The sequence below is a fragment of the Leuresthes tenuis genome, unplaced genomic scaffold (assembly GCF_036924035.1).
Source record: "Leuresthes tenuis unplaced genomic scaffold, fLeuTen1.0.hap1 SCAF_9, whole genome shotgun sequence".
Taxonomy (NCBI): domain Eukaryota; kingdom Metazoa; phylum Chordata; class Actinopteri; order Atheriniformes; family Atherinopsidae; genus Leuresthes; species Leuresthes tenuis.
The window spans coordinates 11,534,656-11,551,017 of record NW_027325363.1 but is presented as its reverse complement, the minus strand read 5'-3'; the positions used below and the strand labels follow the sequence as shown (position 1 = coordinate 11,551,017).

The 16,362-nt window shown below is 39.3% G+C and overlaps 2 protein-coding genes across 2 annotated transcripts; one reads left to right on the top strand and one right to left on the bottom strand.

The window, feature by feature from the left end:
* Positions 1-801: 801 nt before the first annotated feature.
* Positions 802-5,068, bottom strand: LOC140314203 (extracellular calcium-sensing receptor-like). The gene is made up of 8 exons (XM_072392315.1): positions 4,761-5,068; positions 4,090-4,384; positions 3,676-3,965; positions 3,179-3,474; positions 2,431-2,624; positions 2,072-2,293; positions 1,849-1,972; positions 802-1,770 (listed from the first exon to the last, which is right to left on the bottom strand). Exons 1-8 carry the CDS (start codon positions 5,066-5,068, stop codon positions 866-868), a joined length of 2,634 nt encoding a protein of 877 aa, XP_072248416.1. The 3' UTR covers positions 802-865.
* Positions 5,069-9,944: 4,876 nt separating this feature from the next.
* On the top strand, positions 9,945-13,734 carry LOC140314204 (extracellular calcium-sensing receptor-like). The gene is made up of 9 exons (XM_072392316.1): positions 9,945-10,063; positions 10,170-10,464; positions 10,576-10,662; positions 10,868-11,137; positions 11,283-11,483; positions 11,560-11,835; positions 12,058-12,285; positions 12,383-12,506; positions 12,824-13,734. The coding sequence occupies exons 1-9, from the start codon at positions 9,954-9,956 to the stop codon at positions 13,732-13,734; spliced, it is 2,502 nt and encodes an 833-aa protein (XP_072248417.1). The 5' UTR covers positions 9,945-9,953.
* The last annotated feature ends 2,628 nt before the right edge of the window (positions 13,735-16,362 follow it).

Genomic DNA, 16,362 nt, shown 5'->3' with positions numbered 1-16,362 from the left:
AAAAAAAACTTGGATCTCCATCCTACAAGTGTCTATATGTGGTTTGTAGGCGTATTTGTATTGGTTTATATACCTAGTCTGTTGAGAGAACACCACCTCTTTCTTCTTTCTTCTCAGTTTAGATATCTTAATTATTAGATATTGACATATTTACTTTAACCTTTGTGTCCCCCTTTATTGTTTATTGGATTAATACACATCAAAATAAAATAAAAAAAACTGTTATGAAGCTTGCATGAGTTCTTTGTGAAAGTTTAGGTGCTTTCTTAATCTTAGCTGCATATGAGAGTTCAGTAGTTGAGGAATATATAAACTCGTTATCTTTGGTCCAATGGGGCCTAGTACCAAGTAAACTTATGAGTTTCTATTAGTATTAAAATATGATGCTTGATGTGAATTGTAGAACAGTAGGAACAACTAATAAAGATTTTGCATACTTTTGCCACTCATGATGCAATTTTTAAATCTGAATAAACAATTGACACAGTATGTGACGTTTGACTCACTTGTTCAGTAAATATATCTCCATTTATTTTCAAGGCTTGATAATAATTCCATTATGTCTATGCAAAACTTTAAAAAAGTTACAAAGACTTCAGAAATTATTAACAGCCGTTATATTTTCAACTTTTCCATTTTATTAGATATGTGAAGTACATGAAAAGTTATTTGTCAAATAACATGATCGTATCCATTCAAATATGTATTCATTCAATCAAATTACATCGTAGCAAATTTCAAATTGTAATCAGAATTAAGAACGAACAACCTTTACTGATGGCAAAACATTACGCAGTCTAAATCATACCTAAATTCAAATTTTATTATCATCATTTGGCTTTCTTACTTCCAAACTTCAGATGTACTAGAACTGATTTTTGTTCATTAAATGTTTCTTTGTGTTCTTCTCTGGCTGAAACAATATGATAAAACATTTTGGAGCAAATATACACAATATGAGCCCAAAACTGGAGGCCAGAATGGCAAATATCTCCACTGCCACAGTAAATTTCCCAGGAGAGCTGACATATGCTGGGATGAAGGTGATCCAGACTGCACAGAATATCAGCATGCTGAAGGTGATCAACTTAGCTTCATTAAAATTATCCGGTAGTTTCCGAGCTAGGACAGCCAACACAAAGCAAAAGACAGCCAGAAGGCCTATGTACCCGAGTACAGCCCAGAACCCAATAGCAGGGCCTAATGCACATTCCAGGATGATCTTCTCCTTGTAAGTGGTTAGATTTTTCATTGGAAAGGGAGGGCTGAGTACCAACCAAACTGTACATATTAAAACTTGAATGAATGTGAAAAACACTACAGTCATTCTTTGCTGTGGTGGACCAAACCATTTCATCACATTATTACCTGGAAGTGTGGCTTTAAAGGCCATTAAAACTACTATAGTTTTCCCAAGTACACAAGAGATACAGAGAACAAAGGTGATGCCAAACGCTGTGTGCCGCAGCATGCAGGACCAATCAGATGGTGTTCCAATGAAAGTCAGAGAACATAAGAAACACAGAGTCAGAGAGAAGAGCAGCAGGAAGCTCAGCTCAGAGTTGTTGGCTCTGACAATCGGAGTTGTTCTGTGACAAAAGAAAACAGCTGCTGTTATGATGGCCAAACAGGCGCCACCCACAGAGAATACAGCCAGGATGATGGAGAGAACTTCATCAAAGGAAAGAAACTCCACAGGTTTGGGGAAACAAACGTTTCTCTCTGCGTTAGGCCAGAATTCTCTGGGGCACGAGATACAATCATCAGCATCTGAAAAATAAATTAAAAAGTGCTTTAAGCATCCACATATTTCATGTGGCAGATATACATGCAGACATTTTATTTTACCTGTAGCATTACTAATCTCTCCCTCATGACAAGGTATACAATCATAGCAGCAGATGGGTTTTCCTTTTTGCAACACTTTACGAGTTCCTGGAGGACAACTCTCAGTGCACACAGACACCGGCACCTGTCACAGAGACGCAGGCAAAACAATAGATGAACACAGCTGATGGAAAGAAGATCACAAACATTTCTTTTGCTAAACTGTTATAATCAGGATCATTACTTGTGTGCCACCCTCCACCCAGGACAGGTTCCTGTTGATACGGAACTCCTGGCCCATCGGCAGTGATGCATCATAGTACCCTACTGTTACCAGCTCAATAACTCCATCTTCAGTCTTCTGCCAGTTGACCAGCTCATAAACAGCAACAGGATCCCCGTTAGCATCAAATGACACATCATAGCCATTCTGGGAAAAGTTGACTTTCTTCAGCTCAGTAAAAACCTGAGATGATGATATAAAATAAGGTAGAAAAATATTAATTAAATCAAACAGTGCCAAATTAAATTATTATTTAATTTTAATTAAATTAAGTTAAATTCAGATAGAGATAATGTAATTCACTTTTTGTTTCCACTGACCTGTTTGGACTCCAACCTGCTATGTTTGTCACACTGAGTTGTGAAATTTGTTTCCTGACACACTGCATTGTGAATGGCATGTGCTATTGCATAAACAGCCTTGTACACCATGTTAGTAATTCTCAACTGAGAGGTTTCGGTGTACGGGCTTTGGAGCATCTTTATGTCTTCAGTTCCATCACACACATTCTCACCTGCAGCAGCACCTGCAGACAGACAAAGACAGAGGCAGGTGGCTTAATTCCAGAAAGCAGCATTGCATAAATCTCCATTCATTCTCATACATTTATTTATCCAGACTCATGTTAATAAGAATCACTCATCCAAAAATAGCTGACATTTTCAAAGGCATAAATATTTACAAATTTCACAACTTTGGTCAAACTTAGAATGTTTAAAATGAATAACTGATACATCAGTATACATTACAGGCAGATTAAATCTTCTTTCTGTAACTGTTACATGCTTAGTATATTTACAGTTTTTAAAATTGATATGGTATATGGTTGAAAATTTTAATCAGAAATAACACTGTGAATCCACGGAAGTCAGGTTTCTAATTAAGATCTTCTCCCATGCAGCTGAGCACCTAAACTAATTTGACAACTAATCAAATAGATGCATCTTTTTTCTGTCTCTTTCAGTAATTGGGTAGAAGTGTACAACATAAAACTTCATAAGACTTCCTTACACAACTTATGATGAGAAATCACATTTTTTTCTTTGCCAATTAAAACAACTTTCTCACTTTTTCCCAGTGTGCAGTTAAATGCATCCTCCCAGAACTCAGTTAGCAGTGGAGAGGCCGCCACTTCAGAGGGAGACAGATCCAGCAGGAAGTCTCTCAGACCTGGGATCACAGACTTCTGAATGCCAAATCCAATGGCCCCAGCACAGAAATTGAACCTCAGCAAGTGTGGGTCTGTTACCCAGCTCTCACTTCCTATCCACTGATGAGGTGGTGGAGGGTCCCTGGCCAGCTCCTCAAATAGGACCTTCATGTCTCCACCAGCTACGAAAGCCACAACAACCACAGCAGTTGACCTGGAGAGACATTATATTATTTCAAAATTAACAACTTTTTTCTCTTTCTCTCTTTCTTTTTACCATAAGTATTTCATATTTGTCCTTTAGCATCACAATATTAAGTTATATCAATTAATATAATTTCCCATCTTTGACCAATTTAGTGATTAACTATTCAGAGACCAGGCAGAAAACAGGCTAAATCAGAAATGCAGTAACCTGCGGATAACATCAGCCACTCTCTTGATCTTCCTACGGGGGTTGGTACGATATAAAGATTCAGAGTACTCCACACAGATTCCCTCTTTGTGAGCTGCCTCAAGAAAAGACGCCATGCCATTATTGCCATAGTCCGAGTCTGACCGGACAGCACCTATCCAAGTCCAGCCAAAGTATTTTACCAGCTTGGCCAGCGCTTCAGCTTGGAACTGGTCGCTGGGAATTGTTCTGAAGAAAGTCGGATACTGCTGCTTATCTGACAGGCAGGCACATGTGGCAAAGTAGCTCACCTACAACAAAATATGGAAATGTAGTTCTTTAGATTAACAGTAAAATAAAAGCAGAAGGGGAAACAAAACATCACAGACATGTTCTAAAAACACAGTGAAGGAAAATAGATAACAAAATATTCACTTGAGGAATGTTAAAGGACCCGATGATGCGCGACATGCTGATGGATGGCGTGGATCCAGACTCACCAACAACACCCATCACCATACCAGATCTGGAACAGTTTGCACCGGTGTGAAACACAGGGTCCTGGCCGTTCGAAAGCTGAAATCCCGCGTGCACGGTCACGGTCACTGAGGCGCAGGAGTCATGGATCTGATAACCGAGCCTGATGCCTGGCAGTAGCTCGGTGCTGTTGTTAATCTCTTCAATGGCAAAGATCATAGCACGAGAGTAGCGCAGTTCACCGGCGTCAACGCTGCAGTAAACATGCAATTGCTTACGTTTGTACCACCAAAGAAGAACATTTCACATTTTAACATAAAATACACAGTCAAATCTGTAAGTGAGGAAATAGAAAAAATGTGCCACAAATATTCTGTGAATCAAAATAAAGATTGCAATATTTACTGACCAATTGAATTGGAATTAGTAACATGAGATATGAGTCCAGATGTCACGGTGAATGAAATGCAATAACAACTTTTTATTGTGATATAAACTCTCAATGTGTTACCATTCTTTCCAATATCTATAAATCCGTGGCTGAACATATTTGTAAGAGACTGAAACTGTAAATGTAATACTATGATTTGGCTACAATATCAGAAAAGATTTTCAATAAAATCACTAACCTCCCTGTGCACCGAGGTGACTCAGGCATGGTGGTGTAGTTATGAATCACTGTGTGCATGTTGTTGTGGATGGAGAAAACACCTCCAATAACATAGTCTCCATCCTTTGAGAAAGCTGGTAAACGAGCAGTACCCTGCAGGTTACATTTCACAGATGAAGTTTTAGCGCTGACTCCATCAGTCCCAGCCTCTGTGGGCCCAGTCCTTTGAGTCAGACCAGTCAGAGACCCATTCAGGGAAACAACTGAGTTCACCTCGAACAAGCTCAGGGCCAATCTCAGGCCAAGAAAAAAAACTTGGATCTCCATCCTACAAGTGTCTATATGTGGTTTGTAGGCGTATTTTATTGGTTTATATACCTAGTCTGTTGAGAGAACACCACCTCTTTCTTCTTTCTTCTCTGTTTAGATATTTTAATTATTAGATATTGATATATTTACTTTAACCTATGTGTCCCCCTTTATTGTTTGTTGGATTAATACACATCAAAATAAAATTTAAAAAAATCTGTTATGAAGCTTGCATGAGTTCTTTGTGAAAGTTTAGGTGCTTTCTTAATCTTAGCTGCATATGAGAGTTCAGTAGTTGAGGACTACATATAAACTCAGTATTTGAAACAAACATTGGTCTGACTGAATTTATTTGTCTGATCAGCTTCCATTTATTTGAGCAATATGTAACCTAACACATTACATGACATGCAGGTTTATATTCATAAAAATAGTATGACAATGATCTTTTTTACTTCTACTGCGATTAACTGCTCCTTCCACCCCTCTCCTTCTTTCTTTCTCTTTCTTGTTTTTCAGGTCACCCTCACTACCTGTTTGGGTTTACCAGGTCTGTCTTGCATTCTTCCTCACCAGCATATCCACCTCACCACTAGATGGTGATTAATTGACAATTTTGCTGCCTCTTCACCGCTGCCGAGTGTCCAAGGCATATGGCAACAGGTCTGATGATACAACTACAGACAATCATTGACCTTTGGTCCATGGGGGCCTAGTACCAAGTAAACTTATGAACCTTCAACTCATACCTTTGGAAGAGAGTTTTTCTCACTTACCAGAGCAGGTTTTTGCCATCGGATTTTAATGGGCCTTGTTCAGAGCCTTTTACTGTGGATGAGGCTGCCAGGCGCTGTAGCAGAGGGTTCCTCATGCCTGTTGTAGTGGCAACCAGAGGAGCCGCTGATGGACACCAGCAGTGAGGGAAGTCATCAAGCTAAAGATGGAAGCCTTTTGGGCCTAGTTGTCCCGAGGGTCACCTGAACCAGCTAACAGATATCAAGTGGACAAAAGGACTGCAGCTGTGGTGTTTACAGAAGCGAGTACTTGGGTACGGGAGGAATTGACTTTTCAACCAGGCTTAAATGATTTAAATGTGTTTGGTCTTGTTATTCATGTTTTTTTTAGGAATAAATCCCTCCAAACTGTTTCAATAAAACTACTATAGTTTTCCCAAGTACACAAGAGATACAGAGAACAAAGGTGATGCCAAACGCTGTGTGCCGCAGCATGCAGGACCAATCAGATGGTGTTCCGATGAAAGTCAGAGAACATAAGAAACATAGAGTCAGAGAGAAGGGCAGCAGGAAGCTCAGCTCAGAGTTGTTGGCTCTGACAATCGGAGTTGTTCTGTGACAAAAGAAAGGTGGCGCCACCCACAGAGAATACAGCCAGGATGATGGAGAGAACTTCATCAAAGGAAAGAAACTCCACAGGTTTGGGGAAACAAACGTTTCTTTCTGCATTAGGCCAGAATTCTCTGGGGCACGAGATACAATCAGGAGAATCTGAAAAATAAATTAAAAAGTGCTGTGAGCATCCATATATTTCATGTGGCAGATATACATTGAGACTTTTTTTTTACATGGAGGACAACTCTCAGTGCACACAGACACAGTCACAGAAACGCAGGCAAAACAATAGATGAACACAACTCATGCAAAGCAATTCACCAATGTTTATTTTGTTAAACTGTAATTAGGATCATTACTCGTGTGCCACCCTCCACCCAGGACAGGTTCCTGTTGATACGGAACTCCTGGCCCATCGGCAGTGATACCTCATCATAGTACCATACTCAATAGCTCCACTCTCAGTCTTCTGCTAGTTGACCAGCTCATAAAAAGCAACAGGATCCCCGTCAGCATCAATTGACACATCATAGCCATTCTAGGAAAAATTGATTTTCTTCAGCTCAGTTAAAACCTGAGATGATGAAATAAAGTCAGAGAGGTAGAGAGTTCAAAATTTAAATTTAATTTAAGTTACATTTAAACAAAAGAATATAAGATATTATGATTCACTTTTCATTTCCACTGACCCGTTTGGACTCCAACTTGTTGTGTTTGTCACACTGAGTTGTGAAATTTGTTTCCTGACACACTGCATTGTGGGATGCATGTGCTATTGCATAAACAGCCTTGTACACTATGTTAGTAATTCTTAACTGAGAAGTTTCAGTGTACAGATTCTTCTTTATGTCTTCAGTTCCTCTGTCAGTTCTGCCTTTTTTTTCAGGCCAGTCAGTGACCCACCCAAGGCATCAAGTGAGTTCACCTTAAACCAACCTAGAGCCAATCTCAGGGCGAGAAAAATAATTTTGATCTCCATCCCTCAAATGTCTTTATGGTGGCCTTGTTTTTTTTTCTGTTGGTTTTTATAGCCCTTTTATTAAATATCTGGCTTTTGGAGGTGAGAGAGTAAATGCCGTCACTTTGTGTTTTATTCTTATTATCATTTAATCTTAAAGTTCACTGACTTCCACAATGTACCTAACTTTTTTCTTCTTAGATTATTGTCTGACACATTCAATTTATGTGAACAACAGATCTAAGGCCAACAGTACAGAAAATGCGTCACTTTTGTGCAACTTCCTGTTTCAGTCAGTCTTTCAAAGTCTATCTAGTATCTTGGTACTTATTTTCACAATTTTCACAACACAATATCCCAACCAGAACTGTATAGTTAAAGGAGGACAGGTATCTGTACACTGATGTAAAGTCTCACCGTGACACTATTATCTTGTGGGCGTCACAGTAAAATTTAGAAGTGTATGAAAACATTGAGATTCACAGATTCATTTACAGTTATTTCAAAATGGTAGAACTGATTCAGTGTTTTATATTTCTACAGCACCTTCACCTCAGAAACACACATGTGGAGGACCATGAATAATAAGACAATTACAGGCCTCACAGATTGAAACACTCCAGAAACCTTTTCTTGCTTTGATGTTCTGGAGACTAGGGGAGATTAAAAAAATGTAATCCCTTTTGAGAGTGAAACATAATGAAATGTGTCATTCTTGCAAGGGTGTGAAAGCTATCGGTTTGTGCTTTAAAGAAAAAAAGAGAGAGACACACGCATCTCTGACCACCTCGTCAGTTCACACTGAACATGGGGTTATAAACTTATGAGGCTTAATATATCGCTACCAACACGTTTTCGATCTCCAACAGAGATGTTTTTTCTTGTATTTCTTATATCATAGTATTATATATTTCTTTCTTTTTCAACCTTAATGCTGTATGAAAAATTACAACATGGTTTGGGTCAGTTGTGAGCAGATTGTGTTAGACTGGGTATTCTTTTCTTGCAATAACACTGTCGCTTTTTGTCACCATGCAGACAAAGTGTTGCATCAAATTATTGATAATATTGTATTATCATTTAAACAATGATTTAACAACAGTGGAGCAGTAGTAAATGCATCAGAACTCTGAGTATCTTTTTGTTACCAGAAAACATCACCATATTACTTTAGTAGATAAAGCTTTGATGAACACAAGGTTTATTATGGGTCCTCAAAGTAAGCAGCTCCTGGCATTCTATTATGGCAAAAATCTGCGTGTTACACAAAGGCAACCACCAGAGCAGTTGAACATGAAACCCACAGTAAAGAGGGAACCTCTGAGGTAGATTTTCTAGATTCTTGAGCTCAGGACAACACTGCACAAGTAGAATTCTTGTACCAGAGTAGTTGAAGTCTGACAAGTTCCTTAAGCACAGGGTTGGGAGAGATGGCTTACTCTGGATCCAGTAAGACACAATCTCGGAAGAATGATTTGAGAAGAAGTTATGGTCAATCAGAATGATTGAATATAGATATTTACTGGTAGATTTGGTTCTTCTTTCTATAAGGGATCAGTTGTGTTAATGTTAAGTCCATACAGCGGCTTTCTGTCACCGCTGTGAGTATATCTGAATGATACTTTGGATAACTAATGTACCGCCTCCTTTCAGTGCTTACAGTAACATTGATTACACTGTTGGCAGTTTGATCTTGGACTGCATGAGGGTATGGTGGTGTGCACAGTTGCCCCACAGCTAGAATCCCTGCTGGTTCAAATCCTGGCTGGCCTTTCTGTATGGAGTTTACATGTTCTCCCCGTGCATGCGTGGGTTCTCTCAGGGTACTCCAGGCTTCCTCCGACTATCCAAAAACATAAATGTGAGTTGATTGGTGTTTCTAAATTTAACTTAGGAGTGAGTGTGAGTGTACATGGTTGCTTGTCTTGTTTGTCTCTGTGTGGCCTTTTGATAAACTGCCGACCCACCAATATGCGCCATGCCTTTCGCCCGATGGAAGCTGTGACAAGCTCCAGTCCTCCTGCCCTGAATCCGATTGAGTGGTTAGAGAAAATGGATGGATGGATATATTAATTGTTTACCTTTTTATTTGATTTTTTTCCATTTAGCTTTCAACAGCTCACTGTTACTGTTACTGAACATTGTTAGTGGTTTGAAATATTTCTTGCCATTCATTCCATTTCACACAACTTGATGTATCTGATGAAAAAAATTAGAAAAAGAAGAAAAGATGAGGTTCAGCTTTAAGCGAACAAGAAGACCTTTGAAGAACAACTACAAAAAATATGATGACATACAGTATATGTCTTAAGTCTTGAAGTATGAAAAAAACAAACATGTGACATTATCATGGCATTTGGAGCTCATTTGGTATGCGTATGCCCTGCCCCAACTATGATGAAACCATGAAGGGTGGTAACTCTGCATATAAAATCCCCAGTTATGAAGATAAGAAACAGTGGTGTGAGGAGGAGATGCAGTTATGGGGGCATTTCACCACACATCACTGTCCTTGTATGTCTATTTTTCCTTATTCTCTTCGTCTTCTTCCCTTTTCTCGTCTTGCAAATTAAGAAGAAGGTTTAATCTTAATGGTATGCACTCTTCTGGTGATGTGATTCTGGGTGGACTGTTTGAAGTACACTACACCTCTGTCTTCCCTGAGCTCACGTTCACCTCAGAACCAAATACGCTCAGCTGCCAAGGGTAAGTGGTACACTCATGCAGCAGATGGCTGACAGGATGAATCACTGCAGCTTCTTGACACAATATTTTTATTTTTAGTGTTTAATTGTGGCATTTTATGTGTCAGCTTTGATCCTCCAGGGTTCAGGCATGCCATGACCATGGCTTTCACTATTGATGAGATCAACAAAAATACTAACCTGCTACCAAATCTAACTCTGGGATACAGTCTGTATGACAACTGTGCTACACTAGTAATTGGATTCAGAGCTGCATTAACACTGGCCAGTGGTCAACAGGAACAGTTTATTCTTCAGGAGAACTGTTTGGGGAGCCCTCCAGTACTGGGCATCATTGGTGATTCCTTCTCGACATTTTCTATTGCCACCTCTGATGTTATAGGTTTATTCAGACTGCCCATAGTGAGTTTCTTTCCCTCAGTCTTAGTTTTGTTGGCATGTGATATTTACCTTTATCTTTGCTGTTTCTCCATCAACCCTTACATTTTCAATGTATGTTTGTTTTTTCAATAGGTGAGTTACTTTGCCACATGTTCTTGCCTTAGTGATCGCCACAGGTTTCCATCCTTCTTTAGAACGATACCAAGCGATGCCTTCCAGGTGAGATTCAGATTTAGAGAAAAAATGCTAAATAGATATAACAGAAAGTGCATGGATATTTGTCTTTTTATTCTGAATGGATTTAGAACATTAAATATGATCAATGTGCTGTAATTATGATGTTACTAAGGGTGTAAAGAGGCTTGTCAATCTAAATATTTCCACTGAAAATATATGTTAATCCTTCATCTTTGTGTCCATGAAGGTGCATGCAATGATTCAGATTTTAAAACGCTTTGGCTGGACGTGGGTAGGTCTGCTGGTTAGTGATGATGACTACGGGCTCCATGTTTCCCAGTCATTTCACACTGAGTTGATTCAGTCTGGTGGAGGTTGTCTGGCCTACTCAGAGATTTTACCCTGGGGTGAAAACCCTGCTGAGCTAACGAGGATTGTGGAAGTGATGAAGAAATCCACAGCTCGTGTGGTGATTGTTTTTGCTCATCAGATCAACATGATTCAGCTAATGGAAGAGGTATTTTTCTTTCTATCTATCTATCTATCTATCTATCTATCTATCTATCTATCTATCTATCATGATAGATTATGGAGGTTAGGGTTATTGTTAGAACTATTTCTTAAAAGTAATATCCTCCGTACTTTTAATATTCAATGAACAGGTGGTAAAGCAGAATGTGACTGGTCTGCAGTGGATGGCCAGTGAAGCCTGGACAGCAGCAGCTGTGCTTCAAACACCTCGTTTCATGCCATACTTGGGTGGCACACTGGGTATCGCCATCCGTCGAGGAGAAATATCAGGACTTAGAGATTTTCTGTTACGAACACGCCCTAATTACAAAAGTAACAAAGAAAATAGCATGGTAAGATAACTTAGAACTGTGATTGCACCACTAAATACTGTAGTCTTGTTCAGACTTTGCTTGAATTACTTTTCAGGTAAATCAGTTTTGGGAATACACATTTCAGTGTAGATTTGCACCACCTCCAGCTGGTTGGGTGGAAGCTGGAGGTGTGTTATGTACTGGAGAAGAGGATCTAGAAAGTGTGGAGACAGAGTTTTTGGATGTTTCTAATCTCAGGCCTGAGTACAATATTTACAAAGCTGTTTATGCCCTGGCATTTGCACTTGATGACATGCTGCGGTGTGAGCCAGGGAGAGGGCCTTTTGATGGGTACAGCTGTGCCTCTTTGCAAAGATTGGAGCCCTGGCAGGTGAGATCAGTTTATAATCAAATGCTATCTGCCCTAATTATAGTAGGTTCAGCCGATAATAATTCATAATACTTTAATCAGCTTAAGATATTATTGTTAGTGCACTACAGAAGAGCCTTTGAATTAACATAGCAAGCATTTGGCACAGAACATCTGACAAGACATTATGTTTTATTTCCCATGTTACAGTACTGATCATGAACTTATTGCCTTCTTCTGCAGCTAATATATTACTTGGAAAAGGTCAACTTTACAACACCATATGGTGATCAAGTGTCCTTTGACAAGAATGGTGATGCTTTGCCTATATACGACATCATGAATTGGCTGTGGCTCCCCGATGGAAGAACTGAGGTTCAAAATGTGGGAGTTGTTAAAAAGACGACCCTTCATGGTGAAGAACTCAAACTTGATGAAGGAAAGATTTTCTGGAACTTTGACTCTAATCAGGTTCTTTTTAGTTATTGTTGTTCAAACATTAGTTTTGTGTGAAACAGCCCAACAGTGTTATAGAAAAAATATGATTAAATGTTTACTTTCTGCACAGCCGCCACGATCAGTGTGCAGTGAGAGCTGTCCCCCAGGTACCCGCATGGCCAGAAAGAAAGGGCAACCTGTGTGCTGTTTTGACTGTGTCCCATGTTCTGAAGGAAAGTTCAGTGACAAAACAGGTTAGTGTCATGGTTACCATAACATTTATATACAGGAATCTTCTCCCTCTTGATATATTGGTGTGGAGAGGCCAACCAAGGCATAATCAACAATTTCTCAAGCAATTTAAAAATTTTGGTATCTGACTAAAGCTGTTTTTAAATATTGAAAATATGCATAAAGAATGCAGGATGGAAATGCAGCTTTTGGAATATGCCCAATGCTCTCCCCAGACTAAGGGTCTATATGTGAGAAATGATTCAAACGCATAATGCAATAACAATGTGACATCCCAAATCATGACCAAAGGTAAAGGACATTTTCAATTATTTTATAGATTCTGTGGAGTGCATCAGTTGTCCAGAGGACTTCTGGTCCAGTCCCCAGCGTGACCACTGTGTTCCAAAGAAAACAGAGTTCCTCTCCTATCAAGAGCCTTTGGGCATCTGTTTGACAACCGCTTCATTGTTTGGTACATGTATCTGCACCATTGTTTTAGGGATTTTTACCTGTCACCGCAGCACACCTATCGTACGTGCCAACAATTCAGAACTGAGCTTCCTACTTTTGGTGTCACTTAAACTTTGCTTCCTGTGTTCGCTGCTGTTCATTGGACAACCCAGACTGTGGACATGCCAGCTGAGACATGCAGCATTTGGGATCAGCTTTGTGCTTTGTGTCTCATGCATCCTGGTTAAAACCATGGTGGTTCTGGCTGTGTTTAAAGCCTCCAAGCCTGGAGGTGGAGCCAGCCTCAAGTGGTTTGGTGCTATGCAGCAAAGAGGAACAGTTCTAGTTCTCACTTGCATTCAGGCAGCAATCTGCACTGCTTGGCTTGTCTCTGCCTCACCGGTGCCTTATAAAAACACCAAATACCACAATGACAAGATAGTTTATGAGTGTGTAGTTGGATCCACTGTTGGTTTTGCAGTGTTATTAGGCTATATAGGCTTACTGGCTGTCATCAGTTTTTTGCTAGCTTTTCTGGCAAGAAATCTTCCAGACAGTTTCAATGAGGCAAAACTCATAACTTTCAGCATGTTGATCTTCTGTGCTGTGTGGGTGGCCTTCGTTCCTGCTTACATTAACTCTCCGGGCAAATATGCAGATGCAGTGGAGGTATTTGCCATCCTGGCGTCCAGTTTTGGTCTCTTAGTGGCGCTGTTTGGACCTAAATGTTATATAATCCTGCTGAAACCAGAGCAAAATACAAAGAAAGCTATCATGGGTCGAGGTTCAACCAAGTAAGCAAAAACATAATACTGTAAATAGTACAATGCTGGGCTAAAATCTTGAGCTTTCTCTTATGTCTTTGTACTTTGCTTCCAGGGAATATCTTTCAAAGTTTTTCTTTTCACATTTGCTGCTTTTTAACTCACTTTCATTCCTGTCCTTGTTCCTGACCATTTTCAATGTTTTTTTTTTTCTAGTTTACTTTTTTTTCTTTTCTTTTGTAAGCCACACTGACCTGTCAATCAATCACACATTAAAAATGGCCCTTGTAAAAAATAAATAAAATAAAAAATATCAGTGTTGTGTCTGCATACAACATGCAACATAGCAAAGAACCAATTTCAAATTGTATTTCTGGGCTCTTTGTTAACAGCAGACACATTTTCTCCCATTATTTTTAGTTGCATCCGCCAAAAATGCAAAAATTACAGTTTGGGAACAATTTTGTTCCTGATTAAAAAATACTATCATATGCCCATCAAAGAGCTAGAGGACACATTTTTATATATCTTGGCATGGTGTGCAGTGTCCTTGAACATTTTGAGGGAACTCGACAAGTGGAAGGTGATTAAGAATAAGTAAATAAAGAAACAAAAAAGTTTATCACCTGCAGATGAACAGTATCTGAAGGGGATGTCCTTAAGAAACACCAAAAATCCCACAAAGACTTGAAACAGGACTGAAAGATCCATCAGACCCTTCAGGCGATCCATCTGCTGTTCATTGAAGCCTCAACAGTGATGGTCTCCATATAAGGTTGGGTGTCAAGAAGCCCCTCTTAAAAAAATGTTAATTTTTTTGTAAGAATTTATGAAACACTTATGAGTTGTCAGTGTCTTCATGACAAATCTAAAACATTTCAAAGCGATTATACTGCATCTGCATCAAATGGTTACAATCAAACTCAGTCCACATAGCACGGTTTTGTTACCACCCATGTTACAACCTGGACCTTGGCCTACTAACATGGTCAGAACACACCAGGGAATGTGAAAATGTTTTCATAAAGTAAACAACTGTCTGATGTAGAAGTGACATGTTGTAAAAACTACAGTATAGCTCTTGCTTGAATAGCTATGAAATTTGTAAGATGTGAGTAGTTTTACGCTTCTCATGGAGCCCTTTTGATTTGCTTTTAGCCTTATATGCTCATCAGGAATCTTTCTGCTTTTCCAAACTGAGAACTAACTGCCGTCTACTGCAGATGAGATACGGACTACTAATAAGGAAACCACACAACTCCAATTAAAAATATCTCTTTCAGGAAAGGAAACTGGAGGAAAATGCAGACATAAGCTAAATTACACAATAACTGTTTTAAAAATTTGTGGCGACGAGTCTTCTGGCTGCAAAAGAGAGTTGCAAAAGTGAGTGTCTAGAGCCATCTGTAAAACACTTTGCAAAAAGCATACCTGGACTGAAAATCACGCAATGATTCAATACACTATAAGCAAGAAATTGGCCTCCCCAGAACCCGGACCTCAACATTAGGGATACAGTGTGGGATAATTATGACAAAGAATGGATTAAAAGGCAGAAATAATCCAAAGCAGAGCTTTGGAATGTCCTTCAAGAAGCCTGGAGAACTATTCCTGAGGACTGGTTAAAGAAACTATAAGAAAGCTTGTCTAAGAGGGTACCTTTTATGTTGAAGAATAAGTTGATCATACCAAATATTGAATTTCAAGCTCAGCTGAATTGCACAAACTCTTATAAAGAACTGAGGGGTGGCTGAAATATTTTTGCGTAGTATTACTAATAGTCCAAAGAATATCCTCTATAAAACCTGTCTATTTAGCTTTAATTGGTCAAAAATTTGTCTGTGCTGTACAAAAAATAAATAACTGAAAAACAAAACTTGCACACTTTTTATATGATTAAGAATGTATGAGCCTTTTAAAAGCTTAATCTATCTCTGTAGCGACAGGTTATCAATCCTTCACTAGCTTGGTGAGCCCATAGAGGCATAAACAGTCACTGACACGTTGGGTGGTGTGCCGTGCGGGGCGAAGGTTTTTTGCAGATATCCAAAAAACTTGATTTATTTACAAAGTAAAACAACACAAAGCGCAGCTGAGCTGGAATACAAAAACCTAACTATGAATGTGGAAGAAACACAAGGACAAACCTGACTTAATATGTGATCAATGACAGTGAGGATCTGGCAGTGAACATGAGACAACCTGAAAATTAAATACAGAGGAAGGTGATTGGTGAGTGAGTGCAGCTGAGGGGAGAAACACGGGTGATGTGGATGTAGCTGATGACAGGGCAAGAGAAACTAAGGAAAACATGGTAAAACTAAATACTAAACCAGGAACTTAAAAAATAACACACATGTCACTCACACAGTTGAGCTTGAAGTCTACAGTAAAGAGGGAACCTCTGAGGTGGGTAGACTGGATTCTTGAGTTCAGGTCCAGACACTGCACAGGCAGAAGGCTTGTACCAGTGTAGTTGAGATCTGACAAGTTCCTTAAGCACAGGGTTGACAGGGAAGACTGACAATGGATCCAGTGGGAGACTATCTAGAATGACTGATTGGAAAATAGGGTTATGGTCAGTCAGAAGGACTGAATCTGAAAGTTCACTGGTTATATTGACTCTAACAGAGGCTTGATGTCAACCATATGCTTAAAAAGT